General features: G+C 45.1%; 1 protein-coding gene across 1 annotated transcript in view; it reads left to right on the top strand.

The window, feature by feature from the left end:
* The window catches only part of LOC147895798 (S-adenosyl-L-methionine-dependent methyltransferases superfamily protein), a 115325-nt gene that overhangs the window by 76868 nt on the left and 18010 nt on the right, over positions 1-20447 (top strand). The window contains exons 7-10 of the mRNA XM_087382417.1: positions 12173-12258; positions 12798-13105; positions 13218-13273; positions 13778-13863. Coding sequence (XP_087238543.1) covers positions 12173-12258; positions 12798-13105; positions 13218-13273; positions 13778-13863 — 536 coding nt within the window. The remainder of the gene's footprint in view (positions 1-12172; positions 12259-12797; positions 13106-13217; positions 13274-13777; positions 13864-20447) is intronic.

Genomic DNA, 20447 nt, shown 5'->3' with positions numbered 1-20447 from the left:
ATACCTGCCTACAAGACCTTTTGATTGAACAGATCCCCTTTGCAGCCTCTATCGTCATCTTGCTGCCCAGATTTCTGCAAACAAGGCGTAGGTGCTAGAAATTCGCCATCTTCTTCTACCGCAAATCAGCCCTGGAAGCAAGCAACAAGCAGCGCCAGATGCAAGCAGCCTCTACCAGTGAAGTCCCTGCTGCACATAGCCTGTGAACAGCGACTCTTGGCAGCCCTCTCTTTCCGTCTAGCCAGGCTCGGTCCTCTTCTAGTACCCCACAGGTTTCAACGCAGGCCATCTTCGCCAGGCTACGAACTTCCACGCAGGAAAAGTGCGCCAGATCTCATGCGATTTGCAAAACGCCTCTGCCAACGTCCCTTCTGCCTCGAAAGTCTCGCCAGGTACTTGTTGTTTGTTCACACATCCACGTGGACTTGCAAAGACAGCAACATGGACCTCCGGACAGTGATCTGCAGGCCTTTTCTACGCAACTAATTGGCAGATCTAATCTATGCCAGGTGGATTCTTTCCATTCTATTTCTAAGGATTCTCTTTCATATTGTTATTTGATGCTCATTATCAAATTAGAGCAAATGAAAGCCTCCTCCTTAAAGCATGGAAACCCCTGGTAATTCCCCAGTCCCTTCAAGGACACCTCAGGCATCATCTATCACACAGTATCGTGTTCAGATAAAGGTCACATTCGGCCCAGTCGCAGCCCTTTCGGATCTCGTGTACTACTTGTGGAAAAAAAGAATAAGTCAATGCGCCTGTGCATCGACTACCGAGCCCTCAACAAGCTCACTATAAAAAACAAGTATCCATTGCCTCGCATCGATGACCTCTTCGATCAACTTCTACACACAACACAATTCTCAAAGATTGATCTTCGTTCAAGTTATCATCAAATTTGCATATGAGAAGGCGATGAGTACAAGACAGCTTTTCGAACAAAGTATGGACACTATGAATGTTTGGTCATGCCTCTTGGGTTAAACAATGCCCCGGCCACATTCATGACACTAATGAACGACATCTTCAGGCCTTTTCTCGATAAGTTCATCATCGTTTACCTCGATGACATCCTCGTTTTCAGCAGATCCCTACATGAGCACAAACAACATCTTTACTAAGTTTTTGAAGTTCTCCGCGCAAATTCTCTCTACATCAACATTGAGAAGAGTGAGTTCTTCAAGACCCAACTCGAATATTTGGGACATGTTATTTCAGCTCAAGGCATCTTTGTGGATCCCAAGAAGGTTGAGGTAATCCGAAACTGGCCTACTCCTAAGAATGTTCATGATGTCCGCTCTTTTCTCGGATTGGCAAACTTCTACCATATAAAGGTCTATCAATTTTTCGAAATCGTAGCTCCTATGTCCGAATTATTGAAAAGCACATCAGTTTTTCAATGGCTTCCCGAAACAGAGTATAGTTTCCAACAACTCAAGCAAGCACTCACTACCACACTAGTTATGGCTATTACTGACCCAAACCTTCCATTTGAGGTCATGACCGACACTTCCGACATCGCTACAGGAGCAGTCTTGATGCAAGAAGGCAGAGTTATTGCTTTTGACAACCATAAACATTCCGATATCCAAACCCGATACCCGGTTTATGATAAGAAGTTTCTTGCTGTTGTACATGCTTATCGCTCTTGGAAACATTATCTCATGGGAGCCGACTCGGTGGTCAAGACAGACCATCACTCTCTAAAGTATATCTTTACTATAAGAGAGGCCCAACTGTATGGATGACACACTACAGACACTCAAGCAATACAAATATTTCTTGTTCTCTGCTATTTCAGTCTCCTTTCTGTTCCTTAGCACATTTCTAAATATAGTAAATCTAGGATTTCTTACACCGTATGAGGTGAGATTTCATCTCCCGGCATTCATCCTCATAGCATGGGTTTTGTGGCATCTTTCTAGTTGAAGGCGAAGTGTGGAACTGGTCATGGGGAATGATCTAATGGTGGCATCATGGATCACTGATAGTAGTGTGTCTGATGGATGAGTGAGGTCTGCATCATCTCCAAAGGGGGTTGCCAACCCGCATGATAAGTGGCTCATGTATACTGCATCAAGGGCATGATTGAAGTGTACTCAGACCTGGGTGGGGGCAAGTGGACCACCTACATGCCTGGCAGTGCAATCGAGATACTAAATGACAGGCATGAGCGGTCGGCAGAGAGAGAGAGAGAGAGAGAGAGAGAGAGAGAGAGAGAGAGAGAGTTTATTAAAGTTTTTGAAAGACGAAGGATCTATGAGGCTGGAAAAACAAGAAAAACTAGATACAATGAGCTGATTGGGTGGAGCCTTAAGTGGGCATTTGCACTGAAGGGCCAAGACAGGTACAACATACACACTAAAACCCTAGTACAAAGTGTTTCAGCCCATGGAGCTGCAATGGGGCATCATTGTGGTTGTCCTGTGTATGTTGGTGGAGGAGTCAAAGTCCATGAGAGGCTCCGGTGATGTGATGGCATATAAAACCCATGGTAGATTGTTGGTGACAGTCAGTATGCATGGTTTGCTCTGATCTCCTAGCTATGGCTCTATGTTGGACAAGTGCTAGTGTCACACTTGTTTGCCGTGCCTCTGGCCTAGTGAACATGGAGGGAAGATCCCTAAGCCTAATCTATGCGTCAATACGTTGACGGGTCTGTCGTATCTCTTGGTTCGAGCCTCGAGTACGTTATCTGCCTAGGTCCTGCTAGTCCATGCTATCAGACCGCAAAAACTCTGTGATCACACTTTGAGTGGAGTTTGGCTGAGCACCCTGATCTCATCTATGTGTCCGAGAAGTTGGTTTCTGTGCAACAGGCCTCATGAATGAAAGTCAACAGATGCCCCTGGTCCTGTTGAGACAAGAGGTTGAAGAGGGATTCGAACCCATCGCTGAAGAGACAGTAATGATGACAAAGTCGGATCTCATAGTACGTAGGGTATTTAAAATCAAAATGCTTCTCTCACTCAATCTCCATGGGGTGCAAATGCGGCCCTCTCTAGGGATGCCCTTCGCCCGTCCAATCTCAATTCATAGCGGGTGTGGGGAAACATGGAATTGCTTGATTGGAATCCTCAAAGAGTGGAGGAGGGGGGACTGTATGTAGCCTGATGGATCAATGAAGCGCTTCTCAGATATCGTTAAATAATGCTCTCTAATGAAGCCGAGCTTCACAAGAAGTTCGTTAGGGGGGCTAACCAGGTCCTTAATGTGTGTAGCTGTATGAAATCCTCCCGGATAACTTGGTTAGCCTCGTGCTAAGTGAGCGGAACAGAAGGGACCTCAAGGCTATCTTGAAAGGGGGGTAGTTTGTCCATATGGAGTCCCGAACTCTCAAACCATTTATGTGCACAGGCATACCCACACCTTTGACCGCCCTCACGTGCTAAAGTACGGGATGAGGATAAGGTTGACCATGGTAACCAGTGCTAGCCTGAAGTTGAGGAACCATGGTCCCTTAGTAGAGGTATGTTCACCTGGATGCTATGTCAAGGTGTAGTGGGAATACCCCAAATTCAGTCAGAATGATTAGATATGGGATTGATGGCTTACTGCAAATCATCTGTGACAGTAAGAGAATTTGGAGCATCTCCACTAGGCCCAACTTATCTCTTATAGATCAAGCCGCAACAAGAAGTGCCATACATGTCTATTGGGCAGACCAAGGAGTTAGAGAAGAGACTTGGTCCAATCTTGGAAATGAGAGTGAAAGCACTTCCACGCAAGTCTAGCAAGTGCCGTGTATGCCATGCCGAGTTGGGATTGCATTGCTGGTCGCATCGTGAAAATCGGGCCAGAGAAAAGAACCCCTATATACATGTAGGATACAGCAATCTCCATTGGTAATACGTCCAATGTGAACTGCTCTCTGCATGGCTGCCCAGGATGGTTGAAGAACATAACGTTTGGTTTTACCAAGGTTGACCTTGTCTTGCAAAAGGAGTGTCGCTGGGGCCTTCAGCTGAAAAGGAGAGTAAGACCACATCGTTTGCATTGAGGAGAATCTGGATCAAGGAGCCGACAAGAAAGCAGCCTGCCCCCCAGTGTCTTGATGAAGAACTCAAGCTGGTTGGCCAGATAGGGTTGGCGATTGAACAACCCTGTTTGACCTCTATATTGCTCTTGATCTCCTTTCCACCCTGTAGCTGTCTGAATTGTGCCGGAGACCCTCTCATAAAGTGGCATGACTGCCCAAATGATCTCGTGACTATACCCGAGATCTTGCAAGCGTATGATGAGGCTCTTAGCATTGTGTCAAAAGCTTTGTGGGAACCCAGAAAGCAACAGTAAACCCTTTGTCTCCGTGCTGTGGCCTCTTGAATGACACCTTTGGGTGAGGATGCGATCTAAAGTCGCATGATCAGCCTGAAAGCTTGAGAGAGAGATGATGATGACATTATATTATCATCCTTTGGAGGTTATATATAGCCTATGGGATTGTAGAATCGGTACATCAATTAAGGATTGAGTGTCCATTCAAAATAGTGGTTAAGGATGAAAGTCCATATCTTGTGAGAAACGGTACATGTGGGGTTACCCAGGCAAGGTGGGTTGTGAGATGTGGTGTCTATCTTGGTGATGCGGCAAGCTATTCTCGTTTATTATCTAGAACCTTGACGATGAAGGCAGCCGACAATATCGTTCGTCTCGAATGCAAGAGAAAAGTCGCAATCAAAGAGCAATTAGAAATGAGATGTGGGAATCTAGCTCGGTTGTCCTCATGTGGGCGGTGTAGGTGAGTGACTGCTGAAATTGGTTGATACAAGAATCAATGTTCTGTGTCATAGAGTTTCTCATACAATGGGATCCCTCTATACCTTGGCTTTGCGATAATATACGTTAAGGTGAGGACATTTTATCTCTGTAATTGCAAGGGAATGGAGAAATGGAGCTTTTAGAAGAAGAAATACAGGTGTTAGGTATCCAAAATATTTATCTCTATTTCCAAGAAAATGAGTAATAAAATGCAGAATTATGGCTTGTAGCAATACATTACAAACTGAATGCAAAGATACACTTGGATTTACATAAAAGTCTTGGGACCAATCATGGGGATTCAATATTGGGCCCTTAGTCATGGCCTCCTTAGGTTACTAGAAAGACTCCTGTTGCTCCACACACCATTGGAAAGAAACTAGTTTATTGGATGCACCATCTTTGTGAAATTATTACAAAAGCATTGATAATACTTGCTCCTTCCTAGAATTCTACAAACACCAACAATCACATTGTCAGGACTTGGCAATGACATGATTGCTTGAACCTTGGCAGGATGCATTTGCAAGCCTTCTTTAGACACAATATGCCCCAACAAAGCTACTTTTGTTTGAGTCAAATGAGGATTTAGACACCCTTCTATGCTAGAATTGGCCATATGAACTATGGCAGTTTGCAATTGTTGTAGAGACGAGGGATGGTAAGAGCTGAGAGAAAGTTGCCACTCATACACAGTGATGTGTGTGATCCCATGAGGATACCATCTTTGGGACAGCATCTTATTTTGTTACCTTCATAGATAAAATTTCCAATTTTCATTTGTGTATCCTTTGAAAGAAAAATCTGTTATCTTTGAGTACTTAAAGCAATTTGTTGCTATGGCTGAGAATGAGTCTGGGTGCAAAGTGCAGACTTTGAGAACAGACAGAGGGGGGACTACATGTCATATGCCTTCAAAGAATTCTTGAAGGAAAGAGGAATTATGCATCAGTGTACAACCCCTTATACACCTCAGCAAAAAGGTTTTGCTAAGAGGAAGAACAAGTCTCTAATGGAAATGGCCAGGTGCATGATCAGAGGGAAGCTGTGTCCACACAGATTTTGGTTGGAGGCAATAATGTGTGCAACACAGGTTTTGAACAGATACCCCACCAAGGCCTTGAAAATTTTTACACCCTTTGAGGCTTGGTACGACAAAAAAACCAAGGTGGACTATGTTTGGGTGTTTGCCTGTATAGCGTATGCACATAGGCCTAGTTAGTTGAGAAGCAAGCTGGATGATAAGGCAATTATATGCATTTTGTTGGCTACAGCAGTGAGAGCAAGGCTTACCGTCTCTACAATCCTCAGACAAGAAGGATTTTCGTCAGGAGAGATGTGATTTTTACAGAAAACTCAGATCAGTTCATGACTGACTTTGATAGACAGCTACATACAAGCACTCTGGATGTGTTTGAAGGCTTGATTCCACTGACAATTGAGGCACTTCAAAGCATCCTGTAGAAAATCAGAATATTCAGCCTGCATATGCTGGTGCACAGCTGGAACCTGTGCCCCTAATTCCATGATGACCACCCTCAGGGGTGTTGTTTCTTTATCTGCTCATTTTGGTTGGAACGTACATCAGTTGGATGTTAAAAGAGCCTTTCTCAAGGGGGACTTGCAGCAGGAAGAAGTGTATGTGTGTCAGCTTGTTGGTTTTGAGATGCCTTAGGAACATAAAGTATGCAGACTCCACAAGGCACTTCATGTTAGAATTATAGATATAATTCAGCAGTGACCAATGTAATTTAATAAGCTAGTTAGGGGCACTTTTCCCTCTTTAAGAGGTTTTTTCCCCTAACCGCAGTTAGTCCACTAACTATGGTTAGTGACTACTAAGGTTTTGTCACTAGGACAAAACCTTATCTCTCACTCTTTCAGTTGTACTCTCACACTCTTCTATTGCAACTAAGCTTTCAAGCTTTAAGCTCTCAGCTCACTCTCTTGCTCTATATGATGTTCCAGATCAGCCAGCCATCGATTTATCCCATTCCCCTAGGCCAGCTTCATCTAGTCTCTTCACACCAGAGAGTGTCCGTGCAGTAGTCCACCGATTGAAGAACGGGAGAGCTAAGGATCATGATGGATTGCAAGCGGAGTATGTAATCCATGGGATTGATGCCTTAGATTTTGTTCTTTCCCGTCTCTTCAATGAGTCTGTTTGTACAGGCCTACCACAGTCCTTGTTAGGCAATACCATAGTACCTATCCACAAGTCGGGGGACCCTATGGAGCCGTCGAATTACAGGACCATCATGATTGGCCACGTTATGGCCAAGATCTATGCATCAGTTTTGGAAAGCCGTATAAATGACCATGCCGAGACGACAGGACTCAGAGCCAGAGGGCAGGCTGGATTTCGCAAGGATCATTCGACACTTGACCACATCTTCACACTCAGGGCACTGGTAGAGGAGGCGAAGTCACGAAGGCAACAGCTTTATTGTTGCTTCGTGGACTTCAGGAAGGCATTTGACACAGTTCCGCGATTCAGATTGTTTCAGAGGATTCGCCAGATGGGCTTCAATGGAGAGATACAGTGGGCTATCATGGCTTTGTATGAGAGGGTCACTGGTCGGGTTCAGACACGTGAGGGGCTCTCAGAGGAGGTATGCAGCACGATTGGACGATTGGGGTGAAGCAGGGTTGCCCGCTCTCTCCTACTCTCTTTGGATTATATATTGATGAGCTAGAGATATTTGTACAGATGACAGGCGGTGTGGGCTCCACTCTCTCAGGATCCTCCATTCCTATCCTCCTGTATGCGGACGATGTGGTTCTCATTTCCTCTACTGCTCAGGGCCTCCAAGCACATATTGAGGCACTCCACAGGTTTTGCCAGGACAGGGGGTTGACCGTAAACCTTGGCAAGACCAAGGTTATGGTTTTCAACACCTCTGATCGTATTTACAGCACGGAGGAGTTTTGCTTCACTTATGACGGACAGCCCATTGAGCTTGTTAGAGAGTACACTTATTTGGGGGCAGTTTTCAGGGGACCGGTCTTCACCATGACATATGCAGCACGAGATAGGATTAGTAAAGGGTATGCTTCGTTGGCTCATCTTGAGCGTCAGTGTTTTCAGTCCCACTTTCAGCATCCCGATACGAAATCCTTGCTTTTTGATACATTGGTGAGACCAGCTGTGATGTATGCAGCTCCTTTCTAGGCAAGAGACCTCGGCGCTGCAGATTGGAGACGAGTAGAGAGGTTACAGATCATCATGTTCTCTCGGCTCATTAGGGCCAAGGCTACAGTTCCGCACGAGATCATGCTAGCAGAGTTTGGAGCTACTCCCCTTGCATTGGATGCAGCGTTTCAGTCGGTCATGTATTTGCACAGGGTTAGGGAGTTTGGAGACTCAGCAGCAGGCAGAGCTCGGTTGCCACAAATGTGCTGTCCGAGGCAGGGAAAATGATTATGCTTGAGATTATCTGGTACTCTGCTGCGTGGGCTTTTTCAGCTTGATCTTTTTGAGAAAAGAGCAGCCCATGCTCTTGCAGTTTTTACTCCTACTGCTGCTCACAGTGAGGCTGACCCCTCAGCAAAATGGCAAAGCTGAGAGGAAAAATAGAACTCTTATGGAGATGGACAGATGTATGCTGAAAAGCAAACACATGCCTCACAAATTCTGGCTTGAAGGTCTGATGTGTGCCAACTACATCTTAAATCGGGCTCCCACTAAGGCTTTGAAAACAAAAACTCCCTATGAGGTCTGGAATGGGAGAAAGCCTTCAGTGGATTATTTCCGAGTCCTTGGATGCCTTGCATATGCTCATGTGCCAATTGAATTTCGGCGTAAGTTGTCAGATAAGGCAATTAAGTGCATATTTGTTGGGTACAGTGCAGAAAGCAAGGGGTACCGTCTCTACAATCTTGCTACACGCAAGATCATTGTCAGTAGAGATGTGATATTTGCAGAAAATTCAGCTCACACTCAGGCTGAATTTCATTTGCCTTCTTCTTCAGAGGATGTTTTTGAGGGGTTGCTACCCATTGCCTTGGGTTCCCCTGCTGATATTTCTAATGCAAATCAGAATTTACAGCCACCTCCCGATGCTCCAGTTCAGCCACAAGATGTCTTGCCACCTCCACAGGCGGTGGAACATGTGGTTCAGCAAGAAATTGCAGACATACATGCAGCAAAAACAGTCCCAAACTGACTGTTACAGACTCTCAGGGAGAGTAAGATTGATGCTCCATGACCTGGCAGGACTCGCAGTGCAGCAAGGCACATGGAAGGTGCTAATTCAGTGGAATCAGCATATGCAGGTACTCTTCTCGATGAGGAGGAGCCTGCAACATTTGAAGAAGCAAAGGACGATGTGCATTGGATGAATGCCATGCAGGATGAGTTGCAGTCCATTAAGAAAAATCAGACTTGGGATGTTGTAGACTTGCCACCAGGTAAACATGCCATTGGCACACGATGGGTTTTCGAGGTGAAACGGAAGCCAGATGGCTCCATTGACAGATACAAGGCAAGGCTGGTTGCTAAAGGCTATGCTCAGAAAAAGGGCATAGATTATGAGGAGACTTTTGCTCCTACATCCCGGATGACCACCATCCGATCTGTTATTGCAATGGCTGCACATTTTGAGTGGAATGTTCATCAGTTGGACATAAAAACAGCCTTCTTAAATGGAGACTTGTTGGAAGAGGTTTATGTCAAACAACCTCCAGGCTTTGAAATTACAGCAAATGCACTTCAGGTATGCAAGCTAAACAAAGACAAGAGAGACGTGGCACTGTTATGTCTCAGTCCAAGTATGTGCAGAAACTCTTGGACAGATTAAACATGCATGATTGTAAGCCCATAGCCACTCCCATGGAGCCAGGGCTGAAACTCACAATGCATGATGCAGGAGAATTAGTTGATGCCACACTTTATAGTCAGGCTGTTGGATGCCTCATATATCTCTGCGACACTAGACCTGATATTCAGTTTGCAGTATCTTAGGTGAGCAGGTATATGCACAGCCCAAAAACTATGCATTTAGTATTACCCTATGGCAGATATGGTGTTCGCGTTGTTCTTTTGTCCTTGGGGGCCATTTATGCACGGAGGCTGACACTCTTGCTTCCATTTGGGCGGAGATTATCTTCACTCTCAGGAGTCAGTGGGAGCGGTGTACAGGCACCTCTTTGGCAGCTCGTGGGAGACTTTTATCCTTCATGAGGACATGGGACTGCTCATTATTTTTTCATTTGATCCCTTTTGGGATGTCGTGGCATTTTAGACCACCACCATGGCTTTTTTGCCACATTGTTGAGGCTAGGGATAGAGTACTTTCTCTCCCACCTGTTGTATGATTCGTTTTGAATGGAATATATCACTTTCACTTTAAAAACTATGCATTGGCAGGTAGTTAAGCGCATCTTCTGTTATTTGCAGGGCACGAAGTCTTTTGGCTTGTTATTTCCCAGAGGGGGTGACTTGCAGATGCATGCCTACAGTGATTCAGATTGGGCTGGTGATTATGACACTAGGCAGTCCACCAGTGGCAATTGTTTCTTTTTGGGTAAATTTTGCATTTCCTGGCTGAGCAAGAAACAATCTACAGTGGCTACCTCATCATGTGAAGCTGAGTACAGGGCAGCTTTCATAGCAACAGTTGAATGTGTCTGGTTGCGACGTCTATTTGCTGATCTTCATCTGTCATTGGAGGGTCCTTCTCTAATTCTCACTGATAGTCAGAGTGCCATTGCAGTGGCAAAGAATCCAGTGTTTCATGCTCGCACGAAGCACATTGAGGTTCACTATCACTACGTCAGAGAGAAGTTGCATGCAGGAGAGATCAGTATGATCTTTGTGTCCACACATGACAATGTTGCAGATATTTTCACCAAAGCACTACCACGTGAAAAGTTTGAGGCATGTCGCAGTGCCCTAAACTTATATCCATTTGGTGATTAATCAGCCTTGTACATGACATTGGCACTCCAGGGGGGTGTTAGAATTATAGATATAATTTAGTAGTGACCAATGTAATTTAATAAGCTAGTGAGGGGCACTTTTCCCTCTTTAAGAGGTTTTTTCCTCTAACCGTAGTTAGTCCACTAACTATGGTTAGTGACTACTAAGGTTTTGTCACTAGGACAAAACCTTATCTCTCACTCTTTCAGTTGTACTCTCACACTCTTCTATTGCAACTAAGCTTTCAAGCTTTAAGCTCTCAGCTCACTCTCTTGCTCTCTCTCTCTCCCCAAAACTCACACTTCATGGGCTGAACAAGCACCCTGCAAATATCTGAAAACATGCTTTGAAACAATTCTCAATGGTGGAATCTCTAGTGTCATAATTACTAACCCAATCTGAATCATTGAAAGCATCCAAGTCAGAGGTCATCCCTCTGGCATTGAACAGACTCGGAGACTGCATACCCTGCATTGTCAACATGGTTGCCTTCGTTCAACGTACGGAACGTTCCGTTCGTCCTGTTTTGTTCTGTACGGTGCCATACGATCCATACGTTATGTTCGTTTTTTTTTTTGGGGGGGGGGGGGGGTTGTTTTTGTTTGTGTGTGGGTGTTGTTGTTGTTTGTTTGTTTGTTTTTGTTTTTTGCGTTCGTTTGTTTTGGATGACTGGTTTTGTTATTGGTGGTGGTTCTGCCAAACTGATTTTGGGCCTCCCAAATGGCAAGGTTCCATATAAACCCCCTCTCTCCTCACCATGATCTCACACTTAGGATCTACCTCTGACTCTAAGTCTCAACTCTCTCCTCTCCGTCTCCAACAAGTGACGAGGCTCAAGCTGCATCAAGCATCTTCATCTCTCTCCCTCTATCTCCATCAAGCACCTATATTACATGTTTTGTATAAGTTTTAAAGCTTGTACAAGTACCTACTCAAAAACTCTGAAATCTTTGTCTTTTTTTTTGGGTATTGAACGTACCATTGGACGTATGCCTAAGATTTTTTAGTTCGTTTAGTACCGTACTAATATCGAACGGTACGCATCAAACGTGATCGTACGTGTCAACCTGCAGGGATATCTGAAAACATGCTTCACAACACACCAATGCTCTGTCTTTTGGGCTGTGCATATAAGTGCTCAGCTGGGACACACTGAACTGAATATCTGGAAGGGTATTGGAGAGATAAATAAGGCATCGAATAGCTGATCTGTATACAATAGAATCAAAAGGTTCACCTGCATCATGCACGAGTAGTCTTAAGCCTCGCTTCATGCGGGTTGAAATAGACTGGCAGTCCTGAAAATTGAACCTTTACACCGGTCTCTGAATGTATTACTGCTTCGGAATGTATAACAGAATTCTGATAGTCAAGCATTGCCTGTTTTTCTTCTTAAAATGATTATGAAGACAAGAATTGAGATTTCCTCATGTTTATAATGAAAGCTCTCTAGACATGCTTTACAAATGGAGTTTATGTGTTGCTGAACAGTGTGTGCGGCACCTGGTTCCAAGACATTCCAACTTCTGGAGATGATTCACAGTGCTGACAAGACAGGATCACTTCCTGATGGCCTGGTTTGTCAATATACTTTTACTAATATCAAATTTAAAGTGGAAGGGCCTGCTTATTTTCCGATATAAAGTAATGTTTATTAAATGAGTCTATCCTGGTCAATTAATGCCTGTGGTGGCCAATTTTACTTCTCCTAGAATGCCTGATTGATTTGTAGATGTGTATATGTTACGCCTTAGAAGGTTGATGAATAGCACTGTTTGTCATCTGACTCAGTTAGTGTAGGATGGCTATAAGTTTGGGAGATTTAAATCTAGGTAATGCTGGGGGATAAAATAAGGGAACTTGTTGGATCCCATCAAAGTCTACCTGGCTCTGGGATGCTGTGTTGGTTTGGAAGAGAAGCTATGTATTACTGACTTGTAAGATGGTTTGCACCTATTGTTGTTTTTTACTTTCTTGTCTAATTGAAAGGATTAATTGCTATGTGTGAAGTCAAGTTGGAAAAATGAGTCAGTGTGGATCATGTTCTTGTCTCATTAATCTGTCTATATTCTTAAAGTATGCTGTGCTTTGAATTGATGTAATCCTGGTCTTCCAGGTAGTTGCAAATGACTTGGATGTTCAGCGCTGCCATCTGTTGATACACCAAACTAAACGAATGTGTAGTCCCAATGTAATCGTGACAAATCATGAAGCACAACACTTTCCTGGACTGAAGAAGGAAAGGGACTGTACTTCTGTTCTAACAGAATTATTGGAAAAGGGTCTTGAATCAGTCATTGATTCAGCCTCTATGGAAACTACTTGGGAAGAGGAGAAAGGGTTAACTTTTGATCGGGTGCTTTGTGATGTTCCTTGTAGTGGGGATGGAACGATTCGTAAAGCACCTGACCTTTGGAAGAAATGGTATTCCCTTTTGATAGCCACGTTACAGTTCACAATCTGGTTGTACAAAGAATTCCATCTTTGCGGTACACAGTTCATAATCTTTGATGCCAAATTTCTGTTGTGTGATCAGGAATGCAGGCATTGCAAATGGGCTTCATCGCTTGCAAGTACAAATTGCAATGAGAGGTTAGTGCGATTAAGTTTATGTTCCCCTGTGTTTACCTCTTTTGTCTTTCAAGACAAAATTTTGTTATAGGGTTTGTAATTTTTGAATGGGGAGCATCTGATTGTCTTCTCAGGTTGGTTCTCTTATATCCAGAGCTAGATTGCAGAATGTTAAGCACTTAATTCTTTGGAGTTCTCTTATTTGCCATTGTCTTTGATTCATGGTCTCTGCTTTTATGATATTTTGAAATGTTAAGCAATTCATTCTTTGGAGTTTTCTTATCTGCCATGTCTTTGCTTTTATGATATTTTGATTGCAGAATGTTAAGTGGAGTTCTCTATTGTCTTTGGTTTTATGATATTTTGATTCGTGTCTGAAAAACCATGTTATACAATGTGTGGTGCAGCCTTTGTCTCCAGAATAGTTTGCAGTGAACTCTATTCTTTCTGTTGTATGTATGGATTCCTAAGAGATAGTTTAATGCACAAATAATGAATTTCCTTTGGGATGGTCTGGTTTTGTAGGTGTGGCATTGTTAAGAGTTGGGGGCAGGCTAGTTTATTCGACCTGTTCTTTGAATCCAGTGGAGGATGAAGCTGTAGTTGGGGAGGTGGGTCAACTTTTGTAAACAGTTATCAAAACATTGTAATATTGCTGACAACGGGAAATCTTCTAAGTGTGCTGAGTAGTGTAGACGTAGAGTTTCTGGTGGCTGTTCAGTAATCCAATGGTGTAAGCCTTGTACTGCTTCATACATAGGTCTAAGCGGCTGTGTCTAAAATTGACTAAACTAAACCTAAAATCTCTGCCAGACGGCCTGCTCCTAATTTCATGTCATCCATTACAACAAAGGTATTTCACAGGCTCTAATTGTGCTGTCGAGTTAACAGACATTTTCTTTTGCACTTGTGGATTAGAATGTGTCTGAGTGCATCTAGCATGGAAGGTCCCTTCCCCTTCCAGATGCTGATACAGTCCTGCACTTGTGACCTGGAGAATCATCCTTTCCTCCTGTTGAGTCCACATGGTCTAGCTTGAATGGAATGGCCATGTGGCAGGGGATGGCAGATTGTTATGTTCCTCCAACATGTGAAGGGATAGGCCAAAACTAAGAACGTACGTAGGAGTGTCTAGCAGATCATTTGGTGAGACACTACTAGAACTCAATAGAACACCATTTGCCACCCCTAAACCCAGTGGCCAATTTCCAGTTATGTGCTGTTCCACTTAGGTCACTTTGCACATCTAGGACATCTAACAATACTCAATGTGCTGATGGACTAACTGTCCTAACTAGGCACTATCAACCCTTTAGATCACTTAGGCCTAATAACACATGATCAGTGTCTTTACCTTCTAATTCCTTCTTTTTTTTTACAAAGTATTAATGCTTGAAAAAAACATATAACGAGCTTCCAAAAGGAGCTGTCAATGAAAACAAGAAAAGGAATGTCCATGAAAGTCTGCTGCAACTGTGACGGGGTTCCCACTGCACTTTGCATTTGCAACACAAAAAGGGCATTGGGATCAAGCTCCTCAGCCTCATCTACCTCATCCTGTGAGTCCTCAGTGGCATGCTCAGGAGGAACATGTTGTTCCTCACTGTCTTGCTCCTCATCACACTCGCTAATACTATGCTCCTCCTCAAAGCTCTCTAATGCCCTGTCTTCCTCCTGCCCCTCTTGCTTGGAGATGGTCAACGACCTCTCACGGTGTGACATACTTGTCATGACAAGAGAAATCACTAATCCGTGATTCGTAGACATTAAAACATGATTATATATTATACTCCAATTGTGTAACATGTATTTGTATTCATGATGGACACCGATCAATTTGTTATCGCGGTGGATCATCTTAGTAGATAGGACTAGTCGAGTTGGAGCCACTGCTTCAGATGACATCAAATTTGGGCATGTGACACTTATTCTATTAATAAAAATGTGCATACACGTGTCTAGGTAATAGGAAGGGAAGGGTGCATTAAGGTGCATTGAATGGTAGATGCATGGGTCATAGGTTAAGGGTAGGTGTAAATGGGAAGATGGAACTTGAGTGATCTCAAGGGACATTAATGAAAGGGTATCACCCTTTCATTGTGAATCTCGCGTAGCATTCCTCATTCGCCTTGCATTCATCCGCCATCCCTCTCCCACCTTGCATGTAGGTCGAAAATAGAAACAAGTACTCTCACGAGGGCGCTCTTCCCAATTGGAGGGCCAATCGGCATTCAAATTCTGCATGCATTGCACACATTTGCATTCTTGAGAAGGTTGGTTCTTCACATTTGGTATCAGAGCATTGACGAGCCACTATCGGGACGGGAAGAGAGGGAGAAGAAGCGAGCGCGAGAGAGGGTGTAATCGTGTGGGATAGCAGACAGCGCAACGTTCGTGGAAATGACTTGTTGTGAAGACAGCGCGCAAGGAAGATCATACGAATCAGATAAAAAGAGTGCCGAAGGGAGTCCATGTGTGGGAAAGGAGGCAAGGCGCGGGAACAACCTTGCATAGAAAGACTTGCCGGTCTGCATGCGAAACAATGCTTTGGCCGAGATCTCGACGGCTGCCCGACAAGATCTACACGCGAAACTGTGGGGTGGCTGACGTCTGAAAGTTCGTCTGACAAGGGCTGGGCAGGGCGGAATTTGAAGGCCCTGAGCTTATTGAGCAGGTTACTATAAATAGATTTCAGCAGCTAAGTATTCAGAAGAGGATTCTGAGCATGAAGAGATATTGAAGAGGCACTGCAGTGGTACTTCTTCATTTGAATATTCAGCATCTAGAGAAACCAGAACTCGAAGATGGGATTTAAGTTCTGATTTAGAAGAGATCGTGTACTACCAAGAGAAGATTATTTGCAGATTATGAAGAGGAGATGCAAATGCAGAAGTAAAAGAGAAGTGTACGCAAGAGAAAGAGACGAGAGGATCCAGAACAAGACTTCTGCCCATTCAAGCAGAAGGGAGTGTCATGACAAGAGAAATCACTAATCCGTGATTAGTAGACATTAAAACATTATTATATATTATACGCCAATGGTGTAACATGTATTTGTATTCATGATGCACACGGACTGATTTGTTATGGCGGTGGATCATTTCAGTAGATAGGACTAGTTGAGCTGGAGCCACTGCTTTAGATGGCATCGAATTTGGACATGTGACACTTACTCTATTAATAAAAATGTTCACACACGTGTTTTAGGGGCAATAGGAAGGGAAGGGTGCATTGAATGGTAGATGCATGGGTCATAGGTTAAGGGTAGGTGTAAATGGGAAGATGGAACTTGAGTGATCTCAAGGGACATTAATGAAAGGGTATCACCCTTTCATTGTGAATCTCACGTAGCATTTTTCATTCACCTTGCATTCATCCGCCATCTCTTCCCACCTTTCATGTAGGTCGAAAATAGAAACAAGTACTCTCATGCGGGCGCTCTTCCCCATTGGAGGGTCAATCGGCATTCAAATTCTGCATGCATTGCACACATTTGCATTCTTAAGAAGGCTGGTTCTTCACAATACTTGCTGAGATTGATGGCTATACCAAAAATTGCAATGAAGGCGTACTTCATCAACACTACTAGGGCTCACCTCTATAGAAAGATGATGGCGATCCCCGCAATGGAACCACTATAACCGGCCTTCAAGAATCTAAAGGGCAGTAATCCTCGTCTACTCAGTCATAAACCTCTTAAATAGCCACAATGCAAGCTTCAATCACTTCAACCACTTAACAATACTTAGAAATAAACTTCCACAACAACAATGGGGAGGCTAGAATGCCCCTCCTCAGCAAAAATAGTACACAAAACACCCACTGGCCCCAATTGCCTTGGCGCCCCTCTCGGTATTTATTTAATGCTTCTGAATGGAAATGCTTTACACCAAGGGTGACCCCTGCACCGTTCCTCTCTACAAATTCTCTGACTATCCTTTGGGCATCTATTCCACAGTGCACTACTAGAATCTAACTGGCAAGGCAATCTTGGCATCCACTTCTGACATGATCCAACTGAAAGGCATCCAAGCATCCAAACCACTAGCAGAGTGTGCTCAAAGCAGCCTCTAGGCTTTCACATTCAACACACTGGCCGTCTGGCCTTTCCCTAGGCACACCCTTTGCTTCTGAGTGCTTGCTTAAGCCTGTGGGGACCAGAGAGGACTCCAAACACAAGAAATACACTGCAGATAAATTCAAAATAAAAAATGGCAATCAAATGGAAGACAATAACCAAATACCCGATGTTCGTGGCAGAGGGGCGAGAGCTCTGTCCTTGCACCTATCCCTTGGCCAGACTCCCAACACGGTGCAGGTGTCTCCCAGCCTCCGAGAGAAGAGAGAGAGAACAAAAAGAAGGTGGAAAGAGGGCAAGCAAAGAGCTGGAGAGGCTAGGGTCCACAGGTCTGCCTCTGATGGCAAGGAGAATCCGTAAAGAAAGGGTACTCTGCCTTTGGATTTGCGCTTCGCTGGGATCACCTCAGAATCCGCGCCAAAGTGTCCGTACAATCGCCTCGAGAGTCGTGCATGATGTCCGTACAGCCTGCACAGCAACTGTACAGTTGCCTAGGGACGTGTGCCTACAGTTGCATAGCCTCGGGTTGCGTGCGAGAACTGGAGCAAGCGTCAAAGCAGCAGCATGCAGTTACAAGAGTAGCAAAAATAGGCAAGGAGAGCAAGAACATGCAACCAAAAGCAGCTCCAAGAGCCTCTACCAACTGAGAATGCTCCAAGAGGGTGAGGGAGAGAGATGGTAGGTTGGGGGAAGCACATGCATTTGCATGCATGCCACTTGGCCCTTCATTAAAGTCCTAACTATCCTAGCAAGGACAACGTTGGTTGTCCTTAGGTCCAACTTTAAAACCCCTCTTAGATGCCTATGCCTTGCCCCTAGGACCTAGTGGGTGCAGTCAGTGTTACTAAGTATTCGGACATCCACAAAAGATAACAATCTTGAAATTTCCCAATTTTTTAAGGAACAACTCGCCTGCTGGCAACGAACAATGAGGGGATGAACGAAGGCGAGCTTGCAAAGCTAGCCTAGAAAAAGACAATTTGGGGGGGGGGGGGTAGAAGGAAATTATAATTTCTTTGAAAAAAAAGAGAGAAGGAAATTATAATGTTTTCGGGCACTGCTGCCTCTCCCTGCGAACTGCACCCATCTCCCCTCCCCCCCCCTCCCCATCTAGCCCCCTTGTTGTGTGCTCGCCACTGTGAGCGGAAGAAAGCCCACTGGCTGCGCCTTTGTCTTGCATAGGAGCGGGCTGAGAACGTGACCCTTTGCTGATGATTCGATATGCGACTATTTGGTACCACAACTCACAGGCTGTGGCTTGGTACCCGACACCCTTGTAACTCGACGAAGCTCACGGGCTGCAGACACGCGACAAACACTACTCCACGATAGTTGGCTCAGCGCATTGCTCCAGCCAGTCGTTCGTGAGTGACCCGCTCCAGTGTAGCTGCAATAGTGCCATGCTCCCCACCCTTTGATCAGCCCACAACCTCCTTGTTGTACTGAGCGTGATTCCTTCCTTGTGTATCTTGCCAAATCCTCCTGCTTCAAGACTGGTGAGAAGCGTCCAGCTAGCCAATCCTTTCAATTACCTTGCCAGTCCCATCAAGCTCAGCTCAGTTATTTGAAGGAAGAGTCCCAAGGGAATCAACAGCTCCTTGAATACTCCTTTCCCATCCTTGATTGTGAGCTTGCTTGTACAAACACCTCGGTTGGGCTCCCATTCCTTCTCCTCAACTGGATTACCTTCAAGATTCTCCTTTCCAAAGGTTCAGTTAGAGGCCCTCTTTGGGTAGTGACACGATTGTGGCGCTCTTAGCAGGCTTTTCCTCATGAGCATTTACTCTCCTTCTTCCTTTCCTCAAGGGCACTTCTGGCCCCCTCCTTTCACTTTCCCGGCCCCCTCCTTTCAGTTTCCGCAGTTTATTGCTTATCCCAGTGATACAGTTCTTTGGTGGTGATCTTTGGTCTAGCCAGAGGGGCTCCATGGCAGCACCCTCGAACCCCACAACTGTTAAAGTGCTTCTTTCACTATCGGATAAGCAACAGGTACAACAGGCAGTGAATCTTCTTCAAGACAGGGTAGTGATAGTAGGATCGTTGGCCTCACTCCTTTGAGGAGACATATCAGAGATTGGATCTAGACCAGCCTAGCACTAGCTGATGACCACATTTAGGAGGTCAGTAACTATGGACACGGAGTTTTCCTCCTACAACTTGGCTCCTCGGATACTGCTCTGGCTCTCGTGGAGAGGAGCCCTATTCTCTTGGGCCCTCACGTGGTGTATCTCATCCCTTGGTAACATGGATTCACGGTGGAGAACATGGACTCGACTCACCATGTCCCTCGTTTTCTTGTGACACTCTGCTTCCCAGGGCTTCCAAGGGAATACAGGTCCATCCTCTTTTCCATAGGGCAGGCCTTTGGCACAGTTTGAGAGTACCCCTTAGAGGTAGAGTCGGCAGTGGTGACAGATGAGGGAGTCCCTCGACTCAAGCTGGTGGTAGAGAGCCCAGACACACTTCCAGAGGTGATCCTTTTGAAGACCTTGGAGGGAGGTATGCTTCACCAGCATGTGTAGGTATCTGGCCTACCAGGGCAATGTTTAGGAGTAGGCAGAAGGGACACCTAGCCAGAGATTGTACGAGAGGATTGAGCAAGGCGCATCCCTCCTCATAGGAGACACGGGGGCAGCAGAGTGACACGAGAGGGCGGGACTCGAAGTCCACCCAGGCAAGCACATCACAATTTGAGTGGGTTAGCAGGCCCAGACCCCTTGGGTGGAGCCCTGAGAGGGAAGATGGACCAAGGCAGGGAAAAAGAAGAGGAGCAAATGGGCCAAAAACAATCAAAGGCATTGGAGAGCACAGGCAATGGCTCAGGCACAGAGAGATCAGGATGGTGACCCGCAGACAGGAGTATCACGTGACCCAGAGAGACTGCCTTCCACTTTGTCGGGCCTCTCTGGAGGGGAGAGACTTCTCGCCCGTCACAGGACCCACAACAACATCAGGAGTGGGCATTAGAGACCCCTAGAGCACTAGTGCCCCTAGCCCCCCCTCAGCGATCGGAGAGGGTGTCATAGGGACCGCAGGTACCACCATTGCAGCGACCTTTCTACGCCTCCTACTGTGATAGTAGCTGACCCCACCTAGCTGCCTTCCCCACCCCCCCAG

The sequence above is a fragment of the Dipteris shenzhenensis genome, chromosome 12 (genome assembly GCF_047967505.1).
Source record: "Dipteris shenzhenensis isolate YYH24624 ecotype China chromosome 12, Dip_SZ_1.0, whole genome shotgun sequence".
Taxonomy (NCBI): domain Eukaryota; kingdom Viridiplantae; phylum Streptophyta; class Polypodiopsida; order Gleicheniales; family Dipteridaceae; genus Dipteris; species Dipteris shenzhenensis.
This window is presented reverse-complemented; position numbering and strand designations above follow the sequence as displayed.